Source organism: Hypanus sabinus, chromosome X2, assembly GCF_030144855.1.
Source record: "Hypanus sabinus isolate sHypSab1 chromosome X2, sHypSab1.hap1, whole genome shotgun sequence".
Classification (NCBI taxonomy): domain Eukaryota; kingdom Metazoa; phylum Chordata; class Chondrichthyes; order Myliobatiformes; family Dasyatidae; genus Hypanus; species Hypanus sabinus.
In genome coordinates, this window is record NC_082739.1 from 36,615,158 (window position 1) to 36,640,683 (window position 25,526).

The 25,526-nt window shown below is 40.0% G+C and overlaps 1 protein-coding gene across 4 annotated transcripts in view; it reads right to left on the minus strand.

The window, feature by feature from the left end:
* Positions 1–25,526, minus strand: part of hepacama (hepatic and glial cell adhesion molecule a) — a 97,515-nt gene that overhangs the window by 9,508 nt on the left and 62,481 nt on the right. For all 4 annotated transcript variants that reach the window (XM_059957261.1, XM_059957263.1, XM_059957260.1 and 1 more), the window contains 4 exons: positions 15,639–15,980; positions 13,580–13,861; positions 12,707–12,800; positions 8,115–8,188 (listed from right to left, as the gene is read on the minus strand). In XM_059957261.1, coding sequence (XP_059813244.1) covers positions 8,115–8,188; positions 12,707–12,800; positions 13,580–13,861; positions 15,639–15,711 — 523 coding nt within the window. In that variant the 5' untranslated portion in view covers positions 15,712–15,980. The remainder of the gene's footprint in view (positions 1–8,114; positions 8,189–12,706; positions 12,801–13,579; positions 13,862–15,638; positions 15,981–25,526) is intronic.

Sequence of the window (25,526 nt, forward strand, 5' to 3'; positions counted from 1 at the left end):
TATCTAGGTATTTGATACTTCTATCACTAATTAAAGATAACAAAAATATTGATGACATTAATGTTAAACAGTTAATATTATTCAATGCTAATTTAACTTTCTAAAGTGGTGGAAAATCCACTGGATGGATCACTATCTGTTATACATATTCTTGATTTCCCTTTCTATTCACAAACTTTCACAGAAGTAGTTGACCTCATCTCTAATAATGATGTGATGTGCTATCAAGGAGAGGTGGACTGTCTTGCAGCATGGTGTGCTCATAACAACTTGGAGTTTAATGCTATCAAGACAGTGGAAATGAGGATTGACTTCTGCTGACAACCTGCTCCTCCTTTAGAAATTAATGGTCAGGCTGTATCTGTGGCTGAGTCATTCAAACTCCTGGGGACTACCATTGAAGTGGGATGCTCATGTTATGCTCATTACTAGGAAAGCCCAGCAGAGATTGTTTTTCCTATGCCAGTTTAGGCAACTTAACATCTTCAGAGTGTATCCTGATGAATTTTTACTCAGTCATCATTGAGAGTGTTGTGACCACCTCTATCACTGTTTGCTTTCCTGCTGCCTCCTCCCTTTCCAAGTCCAGGTTGAACGAGTGGTCCACTCAGCGGAAAGGATTACTGGCTGCCAGCTACCGACATTAAAAGACCTGTTCATTGCCAGAGCAAAGAAAAGAGCTGAAAATATTACTGCTGTCACCTATTCACCAATTGACATCAGATCCATCACTACCAGGACTAAACATCATCTCTGAAGCTTCTTTCCTGTAGCTATCCAGCTTCACAACAAAACTCACTCAGGTGTAATACCCTAACTGTCCCTGTACAACATCACTTAAATGTTCTTCCCTGCTCTCCTTGTCCTGTTGACAACTACTTATTCCATTCATATCTTCACATACATTTGTTTCATTATTGACATTTGCGCATGTGACCGTTATGCTAATTGTTGATTGCTTATGGCTGTTTGCGCTATTGTCTTGTAAATTATTGGTTGCTATTGTGTTGTCTGTGGTGGTATTGTCTTGTGTTTTATGCTTGGCACCGAATCACAATCACGTGCTGGCAATAAAGTGATTCTGATTCTCAGAAGAAGAAAATTACTTTCAATGTGCTAATCCCATTTTAAATCTTGTAATATTCTACTCCTAACACTAGATGACAGCTGAGGCTTTTTAAACTAGAATCAAACACAAACAAATGGGAGGTAACTTAGAAAGAACTTTAATTTGTGATACCTGTATGATGTGATGCCTATTGGGTGCAAGTCCTAGATAAGGAAGCAATACTGTGAGTAGCTAGCGATTTAAACCAGTTTGCAACTCCTAATAGGTAGGTAAACTGCTGCTATAGTAGGTGCAGGCATGAGTCACAGATTCAGAGTTGTCTAGAAGAGAAGCTGATCTGAGAAACAATTATGTCTGACGCTATATGAATTCTGTGATTTTCTGACACTGCTTGACACCACAGGAGGATGCTATACAAAGAAGAGTAATCCTGTCTCTGCAAGGGATCAGGAAATCCTCCAGGAATGCACTGTGAAGGCAATGAGAAGAGGGGATATTGGTTAACACCTCTCACAACATACAAAAGGTATGTTAATACCTTTCACAACATGTGCCCACGACAACAAACCTGATTCTAATTCTGATTCTGATACCATGCCAACCAAACATCAAATTCTGGGATTTTATATTCAGTCGCACAAAAAGAAATTGAAGAAAACTGATCATTTTCAAATAAGTTTGTGAAATATCTGAACTTTAGTGAGGACATCTTCCATAAAATCTGCCACCTGGTCCAGCCACCTTGGAGGACTGCATGACAAAGTCTGTCAACCACATGCAAATTATAGCCCATATGAGAGATACTATCAGAGTCCTTTGGCTTATTAAGTCTGCATTGATCATTAAATGCCCATTTTTATACACTCCTGTGCTTACCCATTTTATCCTCCTCATATTCCTGACAATTGCGCCCAGATTCTATCACTCATCAATCCACCAGAGGCAATTTATAGTGACCAATTAGCATACCAACCCACATAATTTTGGAGGGGAACTGGAGCACCCAGAGGAAACCCATGCAGTCATAGGGACATTGCAACCTCCATAGGGCCCCACTAGCTGTGTCACTCCGATCCTTGCACAATGAAGTGCTGTATGACTTAACATTTACTGTGCAGACTGTCTATGCCAAGTTTACCTGATCAAAGCTGGAAATATTTAGAACTTAGAACATAGAAAAGTACAGCACAGTACAGGCTGTACAGTACAGTACAGTACAGTAAACCCTGCCTCGCATATAACCCTCCACCTTAAATTCCTCCGTATACCTGTCTAGTAGTCTCTTAAATTTCACTAGTGTATCTGCCTCCACCACTGATTCAGGCAGTGCATTCCACGCACCAACCACTCTCTGAGTAAAAACCCTTCCTCTAATATCCCCCTTGAACTTCCCTCCCCTTACCTTAAAGCCATGTCCTCTTGTATTGAGCAGTGGTGCCCTGGGGAAGAGGCTCTGCTGTCCACTCTATCTATTCCTCTTAATATCTTGTATACCTCTATCATGTCTCCTCTCATCCTCCTTCTCTCCAAAGAGTAAAGCCCTAGCTCCCTTAATCTCTGATCATAATGCATACTCTCTAAGCCAGGCATCATCCTGGTAAATCTCCTCTGTACCCTTTCCAATGCTTCCACATCCTTCCTATAGTGAGGCAACCAGAACTGGACACAATACTCCAAGTGTGGCCTAACCGGAGTTTTATACAGCTGCATCATTACCTCGCGACTCTTAAACTCTATCCCTCGACTTATGAAAGCTAACACCCCATAAGCTTTCTTAACTACCCTATCTTCCTATGAGGCAACTTTCAGGGATCTGTAGACATGTACCCCCAGATCCCTCTGCTCCTCCATACTACCAAGTATCCTGCCATTTACTTTGTACTCTGCCTTGGAGTTTGCCCTTCCAAACCGTACCACCTCACACTTCTCTGGGTTGAACTCCATCTGCCACTTCTCAGACCACTTCTGCATCCTATCAATGTCTCTCTGCAATCTTTGTAAATCCCCTATACTATTCACAACACCACCAACTGTTGTGTCATCTGCTAATTTGCCAACCCACCCTTCTATCCCCATATCCAGGTCATTCATAAAAATCTCAAAAAGTCGAGGTCCCAGAACAGATCCTTGTGGGACACCACTAGTCACAACCCTCCAATCTGAATGTACTTCCTCCACCACGACCCTCTGCTTTCTGCAGGCAAGCCAATTCTGAATCCACCTGGCCAAACTTCCCTGGATCCAATGCCTTCTGACTTTCTGAATAAGCCTATTGTGTGGAACCTTGTCAAATATTTGCAACACCTCACTGTTTTCCATCTACTTCTGCACAAGGGAGGACAGTGGAGCTCTGTTTGAAGGAGATCTAACAACATGTCACCCTCTTTTGTCAGGAAGCAGTAGGCACGTGACTTCATAAGGATTCCAGTTCAATTTACAAGTAACTTTAAGTGTACACATGGTACTTAGCACTGAGATGTACCACATCAGAAAGGGATCTCACACTCTCACATGCCCACCTGGGTTGCGACAATGCACAATTTACCACACTGAACAGAGCCATTTCCTGGCAATTATCAAGATATCTTAATTTTCTGTCAGTCCACTGACTCATCTGCATTGAAGCTATTGTGACCAATTAAAGGTTGTCTACTGGGCTGGAAGGGAGACCGGAAGAAGGCATTGCTAATACACAGTTCACACATGGAAAACATGCATACAATGAAAACCACAGATCAGAATATTCTTTACAATAATAATTCTGCTGTTCTGATGAAAAGTCAATTGTTTCTCTCTCCTCAGGTGGTGACTGAGCCGATGATTGTTTCTAGTATTATCTACTTTATTGTATAATAATTTCACTGCCAAGTTACCTTTGGAGGACACCTGTAGCATACAGCAGAATGGATATCATGGATTTTGGTATTTTTAATATGTAGTCCATGCTATTATAGATTTAGTCTATTCTACAAGAGGAAAATGAGAAGGAGGATGAGGCCTCCTTTTAGACCATAAGGCCATAAGATATAGAAACTGAATTAGGCCATTTGGTCCATTGATCCATTTCCCTCTCAGCCCCCAATCTCCTGCTTTTTCCCTGTATCCTTTCTTGTCTGACTAATCAAGAATCTATCAACCTCTGCCTTAAATATACCTAATGACTTGGCCTCCACAGCTGTCTGTGACAACAAATTCCACAGATTCACCACCCCCTGGCTAAAGAAATTCCTCATTTCCATTTTAAAAGAATACCCCTCTATTCTGAGGCTGTTTCTTCTGGTCTTAGATTCCCCCACCATAGGAAACATCCTCTCCACTGAGGCCTTTTAACATTCGATAGTTTTCAATGAGATCCCCTTTCATTCTTCTGAATTCCAACAAGTACAGGCCTAGAGCCAACAAATGATAAGCCTTTAAATCCCTGAATTATTTTCGTGAACCTCCTTTGAACCTTCCCCATCAGCACATCCTTTCTTAGAAAAGGAGCGCACAACAGCTCACAATACTCCATCAGGCCTCACCAGCCCCTTATAAAGCCTCAACATTACACCTTTGCTTTTATATCCTAGTTCTCTTGAAATGAATGGTAACATTGAATTTGTCCTCTTCACCACTGACTCAACCTGCAAATTAACCTTTAGGGAATCCTGCACAATGACTCCCAAGTCCCTTTGCATCCCAGATTTTTGAATTTTCTCCCATTTAAAAAATAGTCTGCTTTTATTTCTTCTACCAAATTTCAACACCATACACTTCCTGACACTGTATTCCATCTGTCACTTCATTGCCTATTCTCATAATCTGTCTAAGTCCTACTGTAGCCTCTCTATTTCCTCAACACTACCTGTCTCTCCACCCATCTTCATATCATCTGAAAACTTGGCCACAAAGCCATAAATTTTGTCATCTAGATCATTGACACATAACGTAAAAGATGCGGTTCCAACACAGACCCCTTCTGGTCACTGGCAGCCAACCAGAAAAGGCTCCCTTTATTTCTGCTGAATGCCTCCTACCAATCAGCCAATGCCCTATCCATGCTAGTATCTTTCCTGTAATACCATGGATCCTTAACTTGTTAAGCAGCCTCATGTGTGGCACCTTGTCAAAGGCCTTCTGAAAATCTAAATACACAACATCCACTGATTCTTCTTTGTCTATCCTGCTTGTTATTTCTTCAAAGAATTCCATCAAACTTGTCAGGCAAAATTTTCCCTTAAGGAAACCATGCTGACTTTGGCCTATTTTATCATGTGTCTCCAAGAACCCTGAAATCACATCCTTAACAATCAACTCCAACATTTTCCCAACCACTAAGGTCAGAGTAACTGGCCTATGATTTCCTTTCTTCTGCCTCCTTCCCTTCTTGAAGAGTGGAGAGACATCTGCAATTTTCCAGCCCTTGGAACCACGACAGAATTTATTGATTCTTGATAGATCATTACTAATACCTCCACAATCTCTTCAGCCACCTATTTCAGAACCCTAAGGTGTAGACCATCTGGTCCAAGTGACTTATCTACCTTCATTGCTCTTTTGGTTCAGTCTGCCTGTGACAAACTCAAACTCATTCAATTGCACTACCAGTAAATGCAATCTGAATTGCCCAGTCCACTACACTTTGCATCTTTTCTCAGCCACAGTGCAAAGATAACATTTTTCTAAAAAATATTTTTAAAAAAATTTATAAATTGAAGCATACAAAATTACATAGAAATAGCAAATGATTATCCTTGTGTAATCCTTTAATGTCTTAGCCTGTTCCAAATGCTACCCGAATGTCTGCTGTAGAAAGCTTCCGACTCACACGTCTGCAGATGGCCCTGAAAACCAGCTATGTTCATTTCTGATCTCTGAAGTCCAGTAGACTGCGTTTCTATCAGTATGAGTCTGGACCGATCAACAGACAACATCAAAGAACTGGCAAAATGGAAATGCAGGGATTATAATTGCTATTGTCATATGAGAGGACAGCAAATTTGTATTTTTTGAATTCAATGCCACTCCCCAAAGTTAGTGCTCTTGTAATGCTGGCGATTATTCATTGCTGAACTACCATGACAGTTTGTATTTGCTTGATAGAAGCTTGAGCCTCCATTGCAGCATCATAATGTTCGATTGTGCTGTCTGTGCTGAATTAAGTGGAGACATTGGTTATCAGATTCTACATTTTTAATTGGGTCCACAAGTGTGTTAATGGAGCTGCCTACCCCTATTAAAAGTAAGGTTGGGTTCTAAACTCTATTCAAAGGCTGATGCTAGGTTTGTCAAGATGCCTCTAAGCTTCTTTACACTGCACATAAACTTTTGGTGGAACTGTCTATGCACCAATTTCATTGTGCAAAGAATTTTATGTTGTCCCAATAATATATCTCCATCTTCTTTAGATTAAATCATCCAGGGATTTGGTACCTGCACTACTCTTTCATCTTGCCTTGCCTGTAGGCACTTCATACTTGGAGTACATATGTAAATCTGGCCTTTAAGTAGCTAAGATTCTGAACTGCTATCTGTGAGTATTAAATTGAGTGGCAGTGCGTACTTGTATTCTATACCATCACCTGGTCAGATTCTTGGCTCTCTGAAAGGAAAGGGTCACAGAAGTAGACTGTGGTGAGAGAAAAGTTGCGGAGAGCTGCTTGCTTATTCCATTAGCAGCATGTGAATCAGAAGTGATTATGGGCTAAGTGGTATGTGGAAAAGAAGATTAATTCTAAGGATACTATTCTGTATCTAACATGATTATGCTTGCCAGTGTCCATGGACAACACAACGATAATTCCAGTTATGACAAAGGCCAGCTGACAGGTCATGTGACCATACCTGTCCCTACCAGTTAATTGGAGCTGCCTATGATGGTGCACCACCTGCAGAATAAGGAGAAGTGTATTGGTTAGTAAGTGTGTAAGTGCACAGCCCACAGTCTATGCAAGCTGTCAGATGTGGAGTCCTGGGTGGGCACAGTTGATCATGTTACTGTCAAGTGTGAGGCCTGATTAAGGGATTGTTGAGATGCAAGTGATAGAGTTAGGAACAGAACAACAAAATTAGTCTTTTGAGCTAGTTCAGTCATTTCATGAAATTTTGTCTGATATATGACCCAATTCTACATACCTGATATTTCTTCATATCCTTAAATAACTTTAGTTAGGAAATTTAAAATTAACAATGGGCCTGGCACTGCCAATTGTGAAAGGGAGATCTAAACCTGAATCACATTGAGCATTTAAGAAATTCCTAACATCACTCCTGAAAAGCTTAAATCTAATTTTTAGTTTAAGACCTCCTACCCTTGGTCTGTCCAACAAGTTGAAATAATTTATTTTTATCCATCCCATTAGCTCTCTTTTTTATATATATTAAATAACATTCTAAACTCCAGGTCATACAACTCCAGTTTGTCTAATCTTTCCTTGTAATTTAATGCTTGGTCCAGTTATCATCATGGTAAACCTAACTTGCAGTCCTTCAGAGCAATGTATTTTTCTGAAGGTTTGCTGCTTAAAACTGCTTTTACATATTTCAGATGTAGTCTAACCAAATCTTTTTATTGTTTTGCATTTTTTTAAAAATTCCATAGCACTATGCACAAAATCATTGCTCCAGGAGATAAAAATTCTAGATTTATGTTCATTTTTGTATCAAGAAATCCAATTAAGTTATTTATGCAGGCAATTGATTCAAGTTCTCTCTGCTGTGCTTTGAGAATAGTCAGAGCAGTCTCCAGTAGAAAGCATTCCCTTGTGTCAGGGAGTCGTGCCTCTGCACCACAATTGTCATTCTTGTCGATACACTGAATTAAAATGTCAATTCATATCAAGGTGCTTATGCTGAAACCAAAAAGAATGTTGTAATCCATCTAATTTTCTGTCCTCCATGCTTTAATATTCCAAATCTTCTTCCATCTACACCCTTTACCAGAAAGACAAGGCAATCTACTCAGTACAATGTTTTATAACCATCCTACCAACTTTTCTGTGTTAAGAAATGGAAGCTTGTATTCCACAACCTATAACCAACACTCCACACTTAAGATACACTGTACCTTCATGCTTGGCTTGTTCTTCTTTTTGCTCTGTAGGACCTTGGGATCTCTCTTTTTCTCCTTTTCTTTTATTTCTTAATAAACAAGAAAAATAGTGAGGCTTCAAGGGGACAGTCTTTCATGTTGATTTTTATGCATTTTATGGTGAATTGCTCCCATGCGGTTTTCACAATTTCAGATTGCCACAAAATAGTTTATAACCAATGAAGTGCTCTAAATACTGTATAAGGGCTGATGAAGGCTCTTGGCCCAAAATGTCAACTGTTCATTCCTTTCTGTAGGTGCTGCCTGACCTGCTGAGTTCCTCCAGCATTTTGTGTGTGTTACTCTGGATTTCCAGCATCTGCAGAATCTCTTGTGTTTCTAAATATAAGGCATTGTTGTGATGCTGGAAGCACCTGGCCAATATACATTGCAAGCTTCTGCAAATAGTAAAGGTACAAAAACTAGATCAAGTTCAAAATTCAAAGTAAATTTATTATCAAATTACATATATGTCACAATATACAACCTGAGATTCATTTTCTTTCGGGCGTGCTCAGTCAATCCAAGAAACACAATAGATTCAATGAAAGACTGCACCCAAAAGGACAGACAGACAATGTACAAAAGTCAACAAACTGTGCAAATACAAAAGAAAAAATATATAATAATAAATAAATAAGAGATAAATATCAAGAACATGAGATGAAAAGTCCTTGAAAGTGAGTCCATTGGTTCAGTGATGATGTTATTGCCACTGGTTCAAGACTCTGATGGTTGAGGGGTAATAACTGTTCCTGAACCTGGTGGTGAGGGTTCTAAGACTCCTGTATCTTCTTCCTTCCTGATAGCAACTGTGAGAAGAGAGCATGGCCTGGGTGATGGGGGTCCTTGATGACGGATGCTGCTTTCCTGCAGCAGTGTTCTGTGTGGATGTGCTCAATGGTGGAGTAGGCTTTACCGTGATGGACTTGGCCGTAACCATTACTGTTTGTAGGACCTTCTATTCAAGGGCATTGTTATCAATAAGCAGATTATCTGGTTAGTATATCATTACTGCTTGAAGGAGTTTTTATGATGAGGATTGAATATTGGTTTGTCTATCCGGAAGAACATCAATGCTCTTTCTCCCACAGTGTCATAGGATCCTCCTGTCAGGCTGCATGTGTGACATATTTTTATGGTACAGTGAGAGGTATTTCTGCAATGCAAGACTTTGGCATTGAGAAATCAATAAATGCTCTCTCTTGCCACTGAAGCCAATCAGAAGGGCATTTGGCTGCAGTAAGGCTCCTCCTAAAGTGCAAGCATTCATAGAAGGCAATGATGCTTTTACAGACACTACCATGGCAACTTCCTGCAATTAAGGCATTTCTTATCAGAGTTCTTTCTCTTTTTTAGTGGTAATTTTTAATGTAAAGCAGAAAAAAAAACACTTCTCTTTCTGCAGAATTTCTTCTGGTGCTTCTTTGTACCGAGGTACAAATTGCTGAAATCACCTGGGTATATGATGACTAGTATTCCATTCTGGGTCAGTCTACTTGCAGTTTGTTTGGCCCAATGCCCAGCCTTTTAAATAACACTCAGTTTGAGCCTTCTGTGTAATTAAAAGTTGTTTTATTCTGTGAGAGAATAGGAACAGTCATGTTTCAGACCAACATGGTTGAAAATTTCACCAGGAAAGCTTTATTATTCCATTGATGTCATTTGAGTCAGATGGACAAGAAGAAAACAGCACAAGGGTATGCAAATTCCTTATGCCAAGAAGTCCTTCATTGTTAACATGTGATGTTAACTTAGGCAGAACTATCTGCAAAATAATGTGATTAATGTTGCACTAAAGCAATTTTTGTCCGCAATGTCAGTTTTTGGGCATTGTGCAAATAATTTTTTTTCACATGGTTTCTCATAAAGGGAAAACGTGAACTCTATTGGGCACCAAGTAATGGGACTTTGTTGTGTTAAAATATAAATCCATAAAGGAGGATGAAGAACCCGAGAGCTGCGATATGTGGCAGTCACTTATCGGTAGTCAGGTGAAGAAACATATAATCATTAGGAAATATGAATATGAACAGCCATTCAGCTCTTCCCAGCTGCTTCACATTCAATACAATGACTAATACTACATTTCTATCCTTTTTCAAATCCTTGGAACCTTCTGTGTCTAGAAATCTATCCACATCTTACATATACTGTATTCAGTGATGACTTCCGCTTCCTCGGTAGTAGAGAATTCAGATGTTCACCACCCTCTGAGTGAAGATATTTCTCATCTCAATTTTAAATGCTTCACTCACTTTCTTGACCCATTCCCCTCATCCTAGAACCACCGACCCCCACTTGGTCCTAGTCAGAGGCAACATCCTCCCAGCATCCTGTCTGTCTAGCCCTGTCAACATTTTGTATGTTTCAGCAAGGTTCCCTGTCAGTCTGCTAAAGTCTAAAGAATATAGGCCTAGTCAACTCAATCTTTCCTCGTACACAGTCTTAAAAGACACTGTAAAAATGCAAGTCACAACTATTGATGAGATCAGGATATAAATGATCATGTGAGATATATCTGATAGCTGAGATCAGTCACTGATACTAGGAATGGGGTCTAGCCATTATCATGTTATATTGCATTTCCCTTGTATTTGTTCAGCTAACCAACTTGAATAAATTGTTTGAAATCTCTTTGTGCCCTCTTCATATCTCATAATATCGCCCGGTTTTATGCTATCAGCAAATTTCAAAATATTACATTATGTAGAAATATAGACATGCATAGCAAAACAAACATTAAACTGAAATATTACTGACTCACAGACTAGAGTTAGCTGCAGTACTGAACTTAATGTAGCTCTTATGATGGATAGGTAAATTACTCCAACAAGAACACATTATCTCCAAACTTAAGACACACTGTGAGCTCAGGGTTTCATACAGGAATTGCCCCAGATAGCTAGAGATGAAAAACTATGTTGATTGGAATATAAATTCTCATTAACCAATCTAGCTTCAAAAGGCATGAATTCTTAAAAACTGAGCACAGACAGATGTGCATTTCAGATTGAAGACACTTCACCTGATAAGGGTTTTCAAGCTGAATCTCTAAATGAGCTTCACACCAGCTAGAAATTCTATTCCATTTTGGTGTATATGACAATACACTAATCCGAATCTAAAACTGAATCAAACTCTGCTTTACCATACGTCAGACGAAGCTGGTGATGTCTATACATGTGCAAAAGTGACTACAAATATATATTCCCTCAACTAGTTCACTTCATAGCATGCACTTGCGGGCAGTAGTGGCAAATACCGCTCACCTTAAATGCCCTGAGAAAGTGATTCTCCAATAGTTTGATACAACTGGGTGCCTTATGAGAAAACCTCATGAGAAACAGAAAATAAGAGCATTTTTAAATGGTGAGGTTAGTTATGTTGATGTTCAAAGAAAAGCAGGTGTCACTTAGATATTGATGAGTCACTGAAAGCCAGCAAGTGATTACGAAGGCAAAGAGTATATTATACATGTAGTAAAACTTCCTTATCTCTGCTTTTAAATCCTCTTAAAATAATAATAACATAAATTTTACTACATTTGTGTAGGTCTGTGGTTGAACTATACATAGAGTCTGCATAATGTTCTGGTCTCCTTACCTCAGAATGTACTTGGCATGTTGGGGGAGTGCAGTGAAGAGTCACTAAATGAGTTCCAGGGATGTTGGGTTTGCCATATGAAGAGAAATTCAGAGGACTAGGTGTATATACTCTGTAGTTCAGAAGGATGAGTGGACATCTCATCAAAACTTGGAAAATTCTTGTACATTATGATGGGATGAACGCAGGGACAATACGTTCCCTAGCTGAAGAGCTCAGAAGCAAAGTCACAGGTCTCAGACTTGGTGTGGGGGGTGGGGTGTCACTGAGGACTGAGATGAGGAGGAAGTTCTTCACTCAAATTGTGATGAATCTTTGGAATTCTGTATGCTGGAGAGTGGTGTACTCAGATGTTGAGTTCATTCAAAACAAAGAGATCCATAGATTTCCAGATATAAAGGGAATCAAGGGACAAGGGAATGAAGCAATGAGGTAAAAAATCAGCAGCGATCTTGATGAATGATAGAGCAGACTTAAGGAATCAGTTGGCCTATTTTTTATGTTTTTGTGAGACTGTTAAGAAAAAAACACTGCAAAGTGGGACTGGTTTCAAGTAAAAGAACAGCTGAATTTGTTTTAAATGAAACCATTTGGACAGGTAGTTGGATGGGAAAGGCATAGAGGTATAAGGGCCTAATATGGGTAAATGGGATTAGTATAGGTAGGCATCATATTTGGCATGGATGAGGTGGGCTGAAGGGCCTTTTTCTGTGGTGTATGATTCTATGAGCAGGTTTCTTGCTCTGAAAGAACAAGTTGAAGTAATGCAATATTTATATAGATTTTTATTTCCATATCCTTAACTTAATTAGAATTCTTGGCCTGCCTATGGAGGATTTGAATTCAGGTTACTAACTCAGTAGCATAATCACCACACTCACACTTCTTTCTAATGAATCATTCTGTAAGCACAGAAATAGGCAGAGAAAAACATAAAAGCAGGAACCTCAAATAAGTCTTACTTTTTTGATGGTTTCCAGCAAGCGCACACAGTAACCAAGGTTACCAGAATGAAAATGCCTCCTGTAGAAAGGATAATGTACAAAGAACTCCGCCCTATAAGAAACACAAACACATCATTATTTGTACTTCATGCTTCTGAATTATAACTGAAACCATCTTAACTACAAATAGAAGAACATTACAAAGGAATCACTGTACAGGAAGAGGACAAACTTCCTGATGTGCACTGTAAAATTATTATCTATTTTTGCCTCAATTACATTCATAATATTCATATGAAATGCTTCAAATTTTCTGTATCCAAAACCATTCCTTGCTGGCCATTCCCAATTCTAACCACTCTCATCATTAAAATGAATTTTTCTAACTTCATCTTTCTAATGACCTTTTTATTCATTCAAGGGATGTGGGCTTTTCAGGCTGAGCCAACATTTAATTGCCCATCCCTATTTGCCCTTGGGAATGTGATGGTGAGCTAGTCCTGGAGGTGTGGCCATACCCACAATGTTGTTGAATATACAAGGAATTCAGGTTTGATCTGGCCAAGGCCTTGTATAATTGCTCTTAAGAATCAGTTCAGGATTCAGCACTAGAAGGTGAGATTAATACGAGTGGTTGTCCCTGGGTGATGTGGATGTGGTGAACTGCTTGTGCCCATGCTGTATGAGTCCATGACGATTATCTGCCCTTAAATGCTTCTAAGCTAATTGTCTTTTGGCAATACTGAAAAGCTATGATATTTGACATGCTTTTGTAAACGTCAGCATATTTTCATTTTGTTATCCACAATATCCATCTATAAATCCTCCCGGTTTCTCAAATTGTGTCCCATCGATCAGGAGTGTTCCTCTAAATATTGCTCTTGTACTTACTGTACACAGTCAGTTTGACTGGCGTGCTTCGAGAGCTGCTGATTGGATTCTCCACGGTGCAGCTGTAAATATCATCATCAGTTACGTGGATCTGTGAGATGGTCAGTATTTTCTGATCGCTGGACAAAGAGAACCTTTCATCACTTTCTAGGGGTTTTCCTCCTTTCAGCCATGTATATATTGGTTTTGTTCCATTTTCATGTGAACAGTTTAATGTTACGTATTCACTCAGTTCCAAGACTGTGGAGGATGATAAGACCACCACGGGCTTCGTCACAGGGACTGGATAATCCAAGGTAGAAAACAGACAATGGGCACAAGGCTGTAAAACACAGAGTGTCCCATACAACAACAACAATAACAGCTTGCAATCATATAATGTTTTGGGGAGCATAATTAGTCAGAGGCAAAGTTAGAAACTAATTGGTACTGGGTGGGGGAACTGGTGGTGTAGTTGCACTTGAGTGATGAGTGAATGGGACTTAGTGGATTCTGGCAGCAAAATTTTAAATGAGTCGAATAACTCAGTGGGTGGAAGCTGAAAAACTGGCCAGGAAAAGTATGTGCTGGCATTGGAGAGGGTTTAGAGGAGGTTTACAGGAATAATCTTGGGAATGAAAGGGTCAATGTATGAAGATCATTTGATGGCTCTGGGCTGGTACTCCCTGGAGTTTAGAAGAATGAGGAGCGATCTCATTTAAACCTACCAAATATTGAAAGGCCCAGACAGTATAAACATGGAGAGGATGCTTCCAATTGTGGAAGAGTCCAGGACCAGAGGGCACAGCCTCAGAATACACGTATGTCTCTTTAGAACAGTTGAGGAGGAATTTCTTTAGCCAGCGGGTGGTGAATCTGTGGAATTCATTGCCACAGACAGCTGTGAAGGCCAAGCAAGTCATCTGGTATATTGAAAGCAGAGGTCGATAGGTTCTTGATTAGTAAAGGCATCAAAGGTTATGGGGAGAAGACAGGAGAATGGAACTCAGAGGGATAATAAATCAGCCATGATTGAATAACAGAGCAGCCTCAGTAACTGAATGGCCTATTTCTGCTCCTACATCTTATTGAAATGGACCACACTATTGAACAAGTGAAGTGAAAAAGGCTGGCTTATATCCAAAGGAATCAACAGCAGGACAGTTATTTTATTATATTTAGCAAGACATCAGAATATAAATTGGGAACATGGTAGATGTCAAACTTTCCCCTAATTCATTCATTTGTATCAGGGAGCTACAAAGTCAGGAGAGTCAGAAATGACTTTAGCTGGCATATTGTATTAAAATTCAGGAGCATAGTTTATTTGTTGAGATACTACTGCTGGTAGGTATGAGTCTGGATACAACTTGCTCTCTTTGCTGTTACATTACTCAAAAATCTTTCGGCATATTAGGACTCCAACTGTTGCAGGAGCCTAACTTCATTTTTACCTGATACCTGTACATTAGTATTTTACAGCAGGGAGAATGGCAAATCCATTAGAAGCAAGAACTGATACACCTTCCCTCACACATCCAGGAATACAGAGTACAAATAAACTAGCTAATCATGTGGATAGGTGACACAGTATTGCTTGGCGCTGGTCTGAACCATTCTGATCAGGAGAATGATAGGTCTTTCTTCCACTCAGCTGAGTTTTTAGAACTCAATCAAAAAGGAGGTAGGGTGCATTACATTTAGCTAGGATGTCCTTGGATTTGGGCTTCAACACCTCAGACCTAATTTCCATTCCCATGTAAATAAAAGTCATTTTCCCTTTCCTTTCCATGTGATCAACAAAAACTGGATAAGGACAGCATTGGCAGGGATCTTTCTCTCCCTAAAGTTGGATACTCGCTGAACCTCACTGTCTCCTACACTCATACATTAAGAATGAGTATTTAGCAGAAGTTGCTGGTGACCATGAAACTGTGAGAAATACAATTTGCTGCTTTCGTAAGAGCAGAAGGATTAAAGTGGAGGAGAATGCAAAATTATATATTTTTTGGGAAATAAATGAAGTTTACTTAAATATATATCAGAATATAATTGCTTAGATAGTCTGCTGGCTACTTACTATCGACAGTTAAATTGAGTGTTTGCACTGCGGTGGAGGCATCATCTGTGATTGCAATCTCAACTTCATACATTCCCTCGTCGGTTGGCTGCAGGTTGTGGATCAACAGAGACCCATTGCGGAAGACCACAATACGATCCTTGTACTCTGGCCGTAACTTGCCCAGGATACGGGTACCATAGGACTGGACCAAAGGGATAGGCTTGTCCCTCTTCAACTGCCACTGAATGACAGGAATCTCAGAACTGCTGGCTGTGTACTGTATAGAAAGTAAGACTGAGCCTCCCACAACACCATGGGTGGTATGAGCTTGTGTTGTTATATTCACGCCCTCTGCTCCCACTGAAAACAATAATAAGAAATAATGTAAATAATAAGAAAGGAGTGTTATCAAGAAAAATCCAGCGAGTGAACACTGGAGGGCAGCACTAATGAGAAGTCCAGCCCCCAACCCAGCACGGACTCTGGTGAGCCCGCCATGCCTTTGCTCTTTTTCACACCACCACCGGCATCTCCTCCCTTGGGCGGGCAACGCCGTGGGACGAGGGCCTGGTCTGTGCAACAACCGAGGCCACGCAACCCCTCCACCTTCAGTCTCACCAATGAACCAGATTTACAGTATTCTACATTACAAATGTCCAACAGGGTCTTACAGTTATAAGAAAGATCATCCAAGACAGTCATTTACACCTTTTGTTGGACCACACATCATCTCTGTGCACCACCTCTGATGCCTTCTTCCCTGGGTGCCTATAGCATGCGGCAACACAATATGCAACAAGTCCACCTACAGCACTGTTATCCAGCGTCTTACTAGTGAGGTGTTAGGGCGTATTCTGTAGTTAGGGTATATAGCAAATATTAATTTCAACAGCAACCGACCTTCAGATCTGAATATGGAATGTAGATTGAATTTAAAATGCAGCTCAGATCCATGGTCTTCCTGAGGCTGCATTTTAGAGTAAATTGCCAACCAGGAAACATCCAATTGACTGAGATGTCTGCATATGCATGAATGCAATCGACACCCCATTGGACTCAGAGACCACAGTAGTTAGCACTCATTTTGGGTGTGTTGGTGGGAAGACCTATGAATTTAGAAAATTACATGTAACTCAAAATAAGCATTATGAGGGCATTGTAACTATAGAAATTGTCCTGTTACCTCTGTCCTTTAACATATAAAAATGCGCTGTAATTTTGGGTTAAGGAGTCTCTCTCTCTCGAATGGCTCCAATGACTGTCAGCTTCTGTGTGTCCCAAATAAGACTTTCATATCTAACAGCTGCGTCTCTCTGGTGACTTTGTTCACAGTCACGACAGGTAAATCTCCAGTACTTGGTGTTCTTAGTATCCAATAGTGTCTTGCAATTGTAAAAAAACACATAAAGGACGGACAATTGCACTGGAGAGGCCACTGCAATTGAGTGCGCCGCCTTCTTACCAGAAAGCCAGTAGAGCATCTGAGATGCAGTCTCTGCTTTAAATTTGGAAATGTAAAAAGGAGAGAAAGGCCCCACAAACAGATCTTATGAGACATATATTAGGCCAGTGAGGCCCCATGTGCCACCCAGGCACTAAGGGTTCAGACGACGACAATTAGGGCAGAACACCAAGAACTCCACTGTTCTTTTCTATTAATGTGTGGGTCTTCTGTGTCCACCTGAATAGAAAGGTGGATTTTGAAGTTTTAAAGTACAACACTTTGACCAGTGGTTCATTCTATAATTAGTGTAGGAGTTATCATCATCGATTATGAACTTGTTTGTGAGATAATAATTAATTTTCTCCCCAAATTTCATCATTGTGATACTAACTCACAATGAGATACAGGAAATTCTATATTTGATCCAATCACTTTGTTCTCATGCCTGGGCCTATTCTGAGTGCTGGCAAACTACCACATTAAATCTTGCGCTTGCAAGATAACCAGCTAAGGACAAATGTAAGAATTGTGACAATGGTGTCTTTAAGCACATAGAAACCAAAATTACAGAAGCAGGAATAGGCTTTTTGAGACCATTCTTCCATTCAGTAAGATCATGGTTGGCTCCCTTATAACATCCAAGAATCCACCAGTCATGAACGTACACTACTTCTGAGCAATCACAGCTCTCTGAAGCAGAGCATTACAAACATTCACAGCCACTGAAGTGAAAGAATTTATCTCAATCTCTGTGCTAATTACTCATTTTTTTCACATTTAGGCTTCAGTTGTTCAATCTCTCCTTAAATTACAATACCCATCCAGAATATCTGTCTGGTGAACTTTCAGAATCAGAATCAGGTTTAATATCACTGACACATGTCATGAAATTTGTTGTTTTGTGGCAACAGTACAATGGAATTCAAGAAAAAAATATGAATTCCAATATGAAACATATAGTGAAAAAAATATAGTGTTCTATTTCATAACTCCAGAAAACAATCGAACGAAAAACACAGGAGCCAGGATACCTGCCTGCTTAGATTTTTTCCCCTTTTTTCTTAGTGAGAAGCTTACATATGACTTTGTGGCACAGTGACGTATACCATTCACATACCTCTTACACATAACCCATAATGAATTATGTAAACAAACAAAGTTTGCTTAATCAAAAAATGTATTTACAATATTACTCAAGTATTACTGAAATATTAAATACACTACATTAGAGTTCATAGGTTGGTTCATTGTCCATTCAGAAATCTGATGGTGAAGGGGAAGAAGCTGTTCCTAAAATGTTGAGTGTTTGTCTTCAGGCTCCTGTACCTCCTCCCTGACAGTAGCAATAAGAAGAGGGCATGTCCTGGGTGATGGTGGTCCTTAACGCTGGATGCCACCTTTTTGAGGCATCGCTTTTTGAAGATGACCTCGATGATGGAAGGCTCATGCCCATGATGGAGCTGGCTGAACTTGCAATGTTCTACAGCATTTTCCAGTCCTGTGCAATGTTCCCTCCATACCAGACAGTGATGTAACCAGTTAAAATGCTCTCCATGGTACATCTGTAGAAATTTGCTGGACTATTTGGTGACACACCAAATCTCCTCAAACCTTGAGTGAAATATAGATGCTGTCATGCCTCCTTTGTAATTGCATTGATATGTTGAGCCCAGGATAGATCTTGACACTCAGGAACTTGAAATCATTCACACTTTCCACAGCTGATCCCTCGAAGAGGACTGGTGTGTGTTCCTTCAACTTTCCCTTCCAGAAGTGTACAATCAATTTCTTGGTCTTACTGATGCTGAGTGCAAAGTTTTTCTGGTGACACTATTCAACCAGCTGTTACTCCTGTAAGCTTCCTCATCACCATCTGAGATTTTGCCAACAATAGTTGCATCATTGGCAAATTTATAGATGGCATTTGAGCTGGATTATATCCACACAGTCATGGATGACATTACAATCCTTCTAAGGTAAGTAGATTTTTTCTTAGACAATGAAACCAAAAGTAGGTATAGTACTCAGGGTTTGATCTCTTCAATCTCTATGTACTTTCAAGAAGACTTTGTTATTTTTATTTTGCTACCCCTTACTAGTAAATTTTAACTTGCCAGTTACCTTTCTAATTACTTGCTGTACGTCCATGTTAATCTCATGGGCTTTTATATTTAAGATTACAGAAATCAAGAGAAGGATCTCAGTGTGGCTTTGTCTAAGGTTAGCCCACACTAAAGCCATAAGATCCTCCTGGTCAATACTTCTTTAATAATGGCCTGGGCTATATACTAGTGAGGCCTGCCATGGTTAAGAAAACCAGGCAACAACATCTATCATTCGCATTGTATCAGAATGTCTCTCTTCATGTCTCTCTCCCTCAAAAGTACTGGAGGAGCGCCAGCAAGTTAAGTTACAAAGCACTTTAATAAACAAAAGAAGCAGTCTGGTCTCCAAACCCTTTTTAAAACTATTCATTGCTAACACTGATATGTCATTAGCTGCCTTTACATTTCCATTCCCCTCACTCTAATTTACCCCTTTCTGATCTTGCAGCACTTTGTTTACTAAGAGCCAATCCTGATATCATCATCAAAACCACTGACAAGAGTGGTGCTGTTGTGATCTTGTGAACTGGCCTCTGTTGTAGAGCCCAGATGTCAGCTCCGAGACACTTCCTCATACCTCCATCTAGACCATTACTGTATAACCAAACAACAGGCCATTATATCCCAGACAGTCAAAGACCTCATTTCCTTGGGTGATCTTCCGTCCATTGCTTCTGGCCTTATAATCTTCCAGCCTTGCACTATTCATTTGCACTCACTCACTCACTCACTCACTGAATTATTTCTTCTTAGCTTCATTCCATCCTTTCTCCCACAGTCCACCCCACCCACTTCTCATTTACAGTACTGTGCAAAAGCCTTAGGGACATGTATATATATAGCTAGGGTGCCTAGACTTTTGCACTGTACTGTATTTATCAACGAGGAGCGGAGAGTGAGTTTGTAAATCTGGCAGGAGCAAAGAATGTTGGGAATAGTGAGGGTGGAGCGCTGCGGAAGGGACGTGGAACAGGTGGCAGAGAAACAGAGCAAGGAGCAGGAATGGCACAGGTACAGACACAGCCAGCCCTGAGACACCAGGCAAGGTAATTTGACTCCAAACAATTGGCTTACTGATCATTGCAGAATATCTCTCTGGTGCTTCTCTCTCCGTCACCTTTTCCCAAACATGATTCCCCTCTTCCTGCCCCCTTCTCACTCTCGGTCCACAATGGAGACCCGCATCTGAATCAGGTCTGTCATCACTCACATATGTCATGAAATTTGTTTTTTGCAGCAGCAGTACATTGTACTTTGATTTTACAAGATGAGAAAGAAAGATGCTGACTTGGCAATTTGGTAAGTGATTAAGTGGAGGTGGGAAACAGAAGGATTTAATGGGGATGAAGGCCATCAAAGTCCAAGCCTGAGGTCAGATTGGGAATCAGGTAATTGGCTGGGAGTTTGCATTGTGGGGTGGACAGCATAGGAGGATGAGGTGGGGGAGATTGGTGAATTGTCAGTGCTTTGTGCATTTGGATGAAGATTGGTGAGTTTGTGGTAGGGCTAATTCATAGGTGGTTGTTTTTGGGGCCTAGGTTGATGAAAGAAATCTGATGAAAGGTGGTGGTGGTGGTGGTGATCAGTTCTGGAAAGAAACTGGTGTCTTTGCTCTGATGGTAAGAGTACACAGGAGGATTAAAGGCAGTAAAGGGACTTATCTCTGGTGTGGTTGCAGCTTAACACTATGTTATAAGCTTCAGTTTCAGAGTTAATTTTTAGGTGTATGTAACCATTTTATTCCGTACATTACTGTAAATTAAATTTTACTAATTTATTAATGTCATCTCCTGAGTGACCTGGGTAATATCTCCAAAGCAGATCAATTTGTCATTGTTCATAGGAGCATGATGTATGCTTCTTCCATTACAACAGTAATTATGCTTCAAAAGAGAAGTCAATTGCCTGTGAAGTATTTCAGGACATCCTAAGCACATGTAAGGCAATATGTAAATGCCTTAATATAAACTTGACTCTATCAATTTATAAGTTTTGTCGGGGATGTGGATGAGCTCCAGAAAGCTCAGAGTCACCACCAGATGATAAATCACATGAGGACTTTCAACAAGACTCTGCAGCCTAAATTTTAACTGGCTAGTTCAAAGAGGCGAAACAGACAAAAGACATTTAAAGGCACAGCATGGTCAAGTCTCTGACTTTTCCATTTCTTTTCCTTTCCTTTTCTGGATCTCTCTGTCCACCTTTAAGGGGATAGGCTCATGAAAAACATCCCTCCAGACTCTCACAACTATTTACACCATACTTACTCCCAGCCTATCACCTGTGAAGACTCCCAGGTAGAAGCCATTAATTAAGATGACGCATTGAATGCAATTTGTTGAGTTGAAGCTGAAGACCAAGAGATGTTTTTCCTTTTCTTGTCCAGGAAGAAGGGGATGAGAGTAGAATTGACTGCCCTCATTTTATAACTTTCATGTTCTTTTATTCATTCTCTGTCCTCCCCCTCTCCAAGACAGGGGTTCCTAACCTTCTTTATGTCATGGACTCCTTGGTTAATGGTAGGGGTCCATGGCATAAAAAAGGGTGGGAACCCCTGTCTCAGAGAAATTCTCTTCCTGAACCTTACCTGCAGCTGAAGAACAATATACTTGTTCTCTCTCCCAGCAATAATGATGGGTCTTTGAAATGAAATATAAACTCCATTTCTCTTTCCACATATGATGCTGATCTGCTGAGAGTTTCCAGTGTTTTCTTTTTTTTATTACAAATTTCCAGTATCTGCATCTTTTTTTTTTGGTTTGCAGAAATTTCTCTTGCTTTACAGAGGCAATGATGCATTTCCAAATATGAGGAGTGCATGAGTTTGATCATATTGCCCCTTTGCAGCTTTGGAACAATAATTCTTTTGTCTTTGAAGTTTAGGTCACCTTGAGTGTCCAGTTGTTTTCTCAGATGAAAGTATAATTTGAGAATTTACAAAGGGAAGCTTTGCACAAATAAACTCAATTTTAACCCATTCCCCAATCTGACAACAATCTCTCTCAACAAGGTTGCTGCAAGAATATAAGGAAATAAAAAATTAACTTTTGAGGCAGTAGTGTCAATATCTGCAGATTCAATCAATAGCCCAGTTATGAAATGGCAACAAAATACATTATGGTCAGAAATTCAGTCACACTAACTCCATAAACAAAAGTGTTGTACTATTGAAGGTTATGTTAACCCTGAGTACAGAGCGTGGTTTACATTTTTGGGTGTCTTAGTGCTCACTGGGAAATTTATCTTCCCATTTGTTAGGAGGATATTCATTTCCCCAATACTTTTCATGGCATAAAACTCCTCCCAATGGCTTCAACAGGCAAATTTCAATTAAAAAGTCTTTATTTACTTTGAGTGTTTACTAGCTTGAAACTGTACAACTTCAAGGGCCAGGATTCCAGTTGCATTCTATATCCTATATGAGGTTTGTGAGTTCCTATAACCTCAATACAGCCTCACACATATACATGGATTGTTTTGCCCATGGAACTCAGCATTATGATCACTCTCACTTTTCAAGCCTTATGGTCACTCCATGCTGCCACTGTTATTTTCTGCAAAATCCCACTCTGGTGCTCATCATTGTTGTCAGAAGGCCTCCCAAATTTCATAACCAAGAGAAGAATTCATCAACTTTTCCTTCAGCTGATGGGAACAGGCACGGACATTTACATGTATTGCAGGCTTCCTATTGATTGTGGTCATCTTTGCTGAGATCTCTCTGGCAACTTTCTGCCAGGAGCACCTTGGTGCAGCCACAAAGAGCATGCCTCTTGTAGACACTATTCTTGAACAATCTGTCCAGCTCTCCCTGACCCTCAGGGAGCACTTTCTCACTTGTTCACATCAACGCAGCATCCATTTATTCAGGAACAACATTGTTGTTACTGGACAAGTGCTGTTTCTACTGTGTTATGTCCTTTTAAGTTACTACTGCAAAGATTGCACTATCTGGGCAACATGCTGATAACTATGAGAGTCTGCAACACATCGTAGGAATCAACAATTTCATTTTGAGTGCAGTGGTACACAGCAAAATCCAACATTATTGTCTGTACACCTTGCAACTGAACTTCTTGCTCTTTATGTAATTTTAATGAATAACATTAGGGTGATCAACAACATTGTTATAAGACCTAGAAATGTCCAGGCTGCTGAGTTATGCTTTTTTGTGGGTACTGGCTAATATCTAATGCACTCCTTTTTGTTGTGATTAAAGTAGGACAAAAGGCAGGTAACCTTGTTCTAAAACATTAAAAGCAAATTACTACAATGCTAGCCATCTAAATCAAACAGCAAAAGCCTTAACTGTCTCAGCAGATCAGGCAGTATCTGTGGAGGGGCAAATTCGGTTATCACTTCAGGTCAATGGCCTTTCAAAAAAGCCTTTTCAGCACTTACAGTTTCATTGCATATTCAAGCATGATTGCCTGGAAATAATAACTGCTTTTGTCTAACAATGTTATCATCAACAGTTTCCCAAGATGGTTTACAATCAGGAATAGGGACACTGTAGCACGAGAGAAGAGAGTGTATAGACAATTTTTTTAAAGATAAAAGATGAGCATTTCAAAAACCACAGCCTACTGTAGTTAGGGACCGTCAGCGTGGCTTTGTGTTGGGCATGTCATGTCTTACCAACTTGAGCTTTTTGTGGAGGTGCTGAGGATGATTGATGAATGTAGAACTGTGGATGTTGTTTGCATGGATTTTAGTAAGCCATTTGATAAGGTCATTCATTGAAGACTCATCCAGAAGATTAAGATGCATGGGATCCATGGTGAACAGGCTATTTTATACAGAACTAATTTGCCCATAGAAAACAGAGGATAGTGGTTGATGGACCTTATTCTAGCTGGAGATCTGTGACCAGTGGTGATCCACAGGGATCTGTACTGGGACCTCTGCTGTTTGTGATATGTATAAATGACCTGGATGCAAACATAGATGGGTGAGTTAGTAAGTTTGTAGATGATATGAAGATTGCTGGTGATGTGGATAACGTAGAAGGCTGGCTAAGGATATAGCAAGATATTACTCAATTGCAGAAATGGCAGAGAAACAGCAGATATAGATTAACTCTGCCAAATGAGAAGTGTCACACTTTGGGAGATCAAATGTAAAGGGACAATATGGTGTTAATGGCAAGACTCTTAACAGTGTTGATGAACAGAAGGATTTTGGAGTCCATAGCTCCTTGCAAGTGGCTACACAAGTTGATAGATAGATCTGTAGTGAAGGTATATGGCATGCTTGTTTTTATTCATTGAAGAAATTAGTTCAGGAGTCAGGAGCTTTAAGTTGCAGTTCTATAAAACCAGTTAGGTTGCATCTGGAGTATTGCATTCAGTTCTGGCTGCCCCACTATAGGAAGGATACTGAGAGTTTGAAGAGGGTGCAGAAGAGGTTTACTAGGTTGTTCCCTAGATTAGAGGACATGTGCTAAAAAGAGAAGTTGGACAAACTTGGGTTGTTTTCCCTGGAGCGGCGGAAGCTGAGGGGAGATCTGAGAGCTTTATGAGATTATGAGAGGCAAATATTGAGTAGACAGCAGGCATCTTTTCTTTTTGGGATGAAATGTCTAATACCAGAAGGCATGCATTTAATGTGAGAGGAAGTAAGTTCAAAGGAGATGAGCAGGGAAAGCTTTCTTTACATAGAGAGTGGGTGCCTGGAATGTGCTACCACAGTTGATGGTGGAGACAGATACGATAGAGGCATTCAAGAGACTCTTAAATAGGCCCATAAATCTGCAGGTAATCAAATAATATGGACATTATATAGGCAGAAGGAATTAGTTTTGTTGAGCATTTGATTACTAATTTACTTAGCTTGGCATAGTATCGTGGGCTGAAAGGCCTGTTTCTGTGCTAGATTGTTCTGTGCTCTACAGAGAGAAGAATATAGAGGAGGAGAGCTTTAATGTGGAGTTTTAAATATATCCATTTTATACAGTTTGCCAACAATCATGGTGCCTTTATATTTTACCAAACAATAACTTGGCTTGGACTGAGTAGATCAATATAGAGGATTTCATTGAATGATTCTCGAGCAATATTTAATAAAGAAGTAGGGAGTAAAAATGTATGTTCCATCCCATTGAACACAGCAGTTTGTGAACTTCTGATTGCCAAGTAACTGTGGACAAAGAACTTGTTTCCTTGTTCCCTTTCATTGGGCTCATTTCCTATCCTTGGCTCTAATTAAAGAGTAGCTCTGTGAAAACAGTGTTTTCGTAGAGTGCAAGATGCTGGAAGCAGTTCAGTGAATATGCTAATATAAGCCAAGACAACATCTCCCAGGGTTGAAACGTTCCACAAACTAACTACAGTCCTTTACAATTCTGCCTCATTAACT